The following is a 4,514-nucleotide window of genomic DNA, read 5'->3' on the forward strand; positions in this document are numbered from 1 at the left end:
TTCAGCCGCAAGGAAGCCGAGGCCACCTTCAAGTCCCTGGTGAAGACCCACGAGAAGTACGGCTGGGTGTCCCCGCCCGTGTCCGACGGCTGAGGGCCCCGTCCGCCGGCCCGCCCCCGCCCCCGCTCCCCCCCCCCGCGCTAGCCGGAGAAACCCAGCTAGCCCCGACACGCAAAACGACACACCACGCTAACTCAACAATCTCCCGACGTCACCTTCTTCTGTTTCACTCCAGTTTGTGTTTTTTCTTGATTTTTTTTTTTTTTTTTTGTGAGGGGGGGGGAGGGTAAGGGTTCGTTTCTCATCTCCACCAAAACTCTCGGAGAGCGGACGCCCGGCCGTCATCGTCACTCGTCCTCCAAGAAAGCGACACTTTGGTTCTCTTTCGTTCCCCTCCCTCTCTTCATCTCTCCTTTCTCCCGGTCGGGGGAGGCCAGAGAGAGGGGAGGTGTGTGTGTGTGTGTGTGTGTGTGTATGCGCGTGTGTGTGTGTGTGAGTGAACTGAGTAGTGACTCACTCTCTTGGACATCCACTGGGAGTGTGTGTTTGTGTGCGTCGGAGTGTGCGTTACTATCGGTGGATTGTTTTTTTTTTTTTTGGTTTCTTTTTTTCCCCAACGCACACCCGTGCACGCGCGACGGGACAAAGCGGACGGCGCGGACTTCGCTGCCACCCATGTGAAAGACTACTGAATGAAGAAGAGACTCGTTCCCCCTCTCCTCCGTCCCCGTTGCCCTTCCTCGCCGTCCCGTCCTCCCCCTCTCCCTCTCTCCCCTGCCCTCCCCTCCCTTTTTCTCTCTATATATGCTGACGACATAGCACTGAACTGGCATTACTTTCCATCGTCTCTCTGGCTGTCGGGTCATTTACATATAAATGAAGCTGTTAATGTTTAATAGACGGGCAGCGCACTGGCGTTTATACTCGCTCATTAACTATTTTGTTCCCCCTTTCTTTTCGACTGTGCCGTTGTTCACAGTTCAATGCAACATGAAGATTGTAATTTTACGTGGAGCTGTGCTCTCTCTCTCTCTCTTTCTCTTTCTCTAGCTGGCTCGCTCACTTTGTTTCTCTCTCTCTCTCTCTCTCTCTCTGTTATTTTTTTTCTCTCCGTCTCTCTCGTGGCTAAATTTAGAGCTCACTGTTGCGTAGATGGATATTGATTTCTAATGGAGAAAAAAAACAAAAACGTCACACGTTGCTTTATGCAGAGACTATGTATGATAAATAGAATGACAGTCAATCACCTCTCTTGCTCTCTCTCTCTCTCTCTCTCTCTCTTTCTCTCCTCTCATATTATCGTGTGTGTGTAGGAGAGGAAGAAGACTTGTAATTCCCATGATTTAGATACCAGATGGTACAGCTGATGGCCAGGCCTCAGTGTGTGTGTGCGTGGTATTGAGTGAGTGTATGTGTGTGTGTGAGAGAGTGAGGGAGACAACCCTTTAAACAGAGAAAAATATGATTTACTGTGAATGAGGACTAAGGCCTAAAGGGAGTGCTGTTTTTTGCTAGATTACACTTTGCTGTCTCGTTGCACTGTCTATGTCATGTCCCGATTATTATTATTATTATTATTATTATTATTATTATTATATATGCGTGTGGTTGTGAGCGACTATCTGTGTGCACATAGTCTGTCACGCTCGTCTCTCTCTCTCCGAACCATTTAAGAACTAAAGAATGATAGAATAGATGCTTTGGACGTTTAGCTGTGCTCCAAACACACACACACACACACACACACACACACACATACACAACACACACTTGCGCGTTACACCTGTGGCCTCGACGGCGCCGCAAACACCCAGAAATGAAGACGGACAGAAGCGAGAGCGCCGCCGCAGATGGAGTGGCGCTTTAAACGAGTGCGCCGGGCTCCGCTTCAGTACCTTCCTGATTGATGTCTGCTTAGAGAGAGAGAGAGGGATGGCGATAGGGAGGGAGAAGAAGAAGAAGAAGAAGAAGAGGGAGAGGGAAGTGTGGGAGCTTTGATCGCTACCGGCTGCTCCTTGAAAATGTCAGGTGGCTCGCAAAATGGCCGAAGACAGATAGCATCCGCCGCGCCCGCTGTGATTACAGATACACACACAGCCGTACTTTCGCTCCTTATACAAGGACGGCGTGAATATCTATCATGTACTGTTAAGGCTAGCCTCGGCGTTACAGTAACACAAGCATCAGCATCGATCAGTCGGGCCCCTACTGGCCGCAGACTATCTGTCCCGTCCGGCGTGTTCCTCATGTGTTTGTTTTGCTATCTGCCAGTTAAATGTCAGAGGGAAAGCTGCTAATTGGTCTGACATTTCAGCCGAGCGTCATTAGAGGAGAGCAGCGAGGGGAGAAGGATGGAGGATGTCAAACCTCCCGCCCGGCTCTGACATTTGTCGTTTTCCCCCCCTTTCCTGCCCCATTGGGTGGGGAGGGGGGGGGGGGTAAGAGGGGTAGGCAGGCGGGGGGGGGAGGGAGGTTGGGATAGGGGCAGCTCAATGCCGGTCAGCTCTCAGCAGCCCAGCCGTAATCCTGGAGCGGGACGTTAAAACCGCCGTGCCGGAGCAGAGCCGCGCCCGCCGGACGGATTTGCGCTCCGGGACGATAATAAATGTCTGCCTGTGTGCGAGTGCATGTGTGCGCGAGTGTGTCAGATATGTGCGTTACACTCCCACGGTGAAAAAAGAGAAGAAAAAAAAATTAACAAAAAACACACCATCTGGTATGTGATCATGTACGAAGTGAAAGCGTGTTAGTCCTCTTTCAATTTGGCTAGTCATTTCAGGGTCGATCGTATAGTGTTCTCTTGGCTTGAGAGCGGAGAAAACTGTAAAATGAATTATTATTAAGACAAAATATCTCAAAGCTGAGTGTTTGCTGGTTTCAAGAGAATAATTTTGTGATATAGTTTAGATCGGTAGTTTGCAGACACTAACTGGGTGAATTGATTATGTTGTATTATATCTGCATGTGATAAGTGATTGGTAGCTAGCTATATCTTTTTTTCAAGAAAAGCAAGAAAAAAATATGGGGGAAAAAACAAAACAGCAAATGCTTCTCTTCTCTTGTTCTTTTTTTTGGGTTCTGTATGTATTTTTTTCTTTCGACGCGTCCTAAAAAAAAAAATGTCACATTGTGTTATATGAATGTTTGTGTTTTAATTTATTTGTGGTTTGCCAAAACGAAGATTTGAAGCATGTCGCAGGTATTGTCACAAGAAAACGAGAAGAAAAAAAAAAAAATCCTTACGGAGAATGGATAGCCTTTGCATTTGATGTGATGGGGGGAAGGTGTGTTTATTTGGGGGGGATTTCAGGGACTAAAGAAGGACAGAGTGTTGCAAAGCCTCAAGATTATCAAGGGAGTATTTCCTTCATTGGGAGCTGACATGGAGTGCATCTCAGTGGAATTAAGTGAATTCCCTAGCTCCCTAAAATACTTCCTAGTCCCCTCCGTGATGTCACCGCTGTCCCTTCCCCATTGGTCCTGGTCTAGACGGCGATTTGGCTTATGGATAATGCAGTCAACACAAAGATCCGGACTGAAGTTCACCCCCGGGGCGCTGATCTAGGGTCAGCATGACCTCCCTGTACTTCACTTCTAATCCCAGTTATGAGGGAATGCGCACATCTGACCTGTGATCAGTATCTCCGGGCGACTTCATCCCAACTCCTGACTTGAGCGTTTGGTCGAGACCGAGGTCATGAAGTTCAAAAGGTGAAAGGTCGTTGCAAGACCAAACAGGAATGTGCAATAAAAGTTACAGCTTATTCAAACTCTGCTGATTGGACTTGTGGTTTGTTTCCTATCCGCACACCTGGCATCCTCACTCTCTGCAGCCGTCCCTCCTGCACTTACATACATTTTAATGACCCACTTCAGACTGATTTGTCCTTTTCCTGGCCCCTGCATTGTCCTACTTTCATTTGCTGCAGTCGTGCTCAATGAGACGTTGTTTCAAACATCCTCAGCCAGAACAGTCTGTAATCCTCCCTCCTCTACTCCTGAGCTTTTATCAGAAGTCCTTCAGCTTCACGGGAACGCGGTGTTCCCTCGTTGTGCACGGCATGGTCGTCCTAATCTGACACGGCGCCACTGGCACCAGCTGTGTGTGTGTAAGCGGGTGTGCTGAAGAGAGAGCGTGTGCACGGGTCATGGGGAGAGATTACAGATGAACTTCAACCGAACATAACATCCAAGCGGTTGTGTCGCCAAGGTTAAATACAGGTACACTGCAAAAAAGGCAGCTGGAGTATGTCATGCATTTTCACAGCAGGAAACGTCCATCTTAGCAAGTCACTTGTCATTCACAAGTCTAGTGTTGAGTCTTAAAATCCTGTTTTTCATAAAATAAGTGTAAAAAAAAAGTGTGACAATGGAGTGAGATAATTTCACTTGCTTCCAATGCAAATCAACTGGTTTCAATCACTTTGAAATTAACTGACATTATGTAGATACTAGTGGAATGATAAGAGTCATATAGTCAATGTCAATATAATATATAATAGTCAAGTATAGTA

General features: G+C 47.5%; 1 protein-coding gene across 1 annotated transcript in view; it reads left to right on the top strand.

Annotated features, from left to right (window-relative positions):
• The window catches only part of ube2ql1 (ubiquitin conjugating enzyme E2 QL1), a 10,056-nt gene extending 9,963 nt beyond the window's left edge, over positions 1–93 (top strand). Inside the window, exon 2 of the mRNA XM_071914902.1 lies at positions 1–93. This exon is cut by the window's left edge and continues 39 nt beyond it. Coding sequence (XP_071771003.1) covers positions 1–93 — 93 coding nt within the window.
• Positions 94–4,514: the final 4,421 nt, after the last annotated feature.

The sequence above is a fragment of the Centroberyx gerrardi genome, chromosome 19 (assembly GCF_048128805.1).
Source record: "Centroberyx gerrardi isolate f3 chromosome 19, fCenGer3.hap1.cur.20231027, whole genome shotgun sequence".
Taxonomy (NCBI): Eukaryota; Metazoa; Chordata; class Actinopteri; order Beryciformes; family Berycidae; genus Centroberyx; species Centroberyx gerrardi.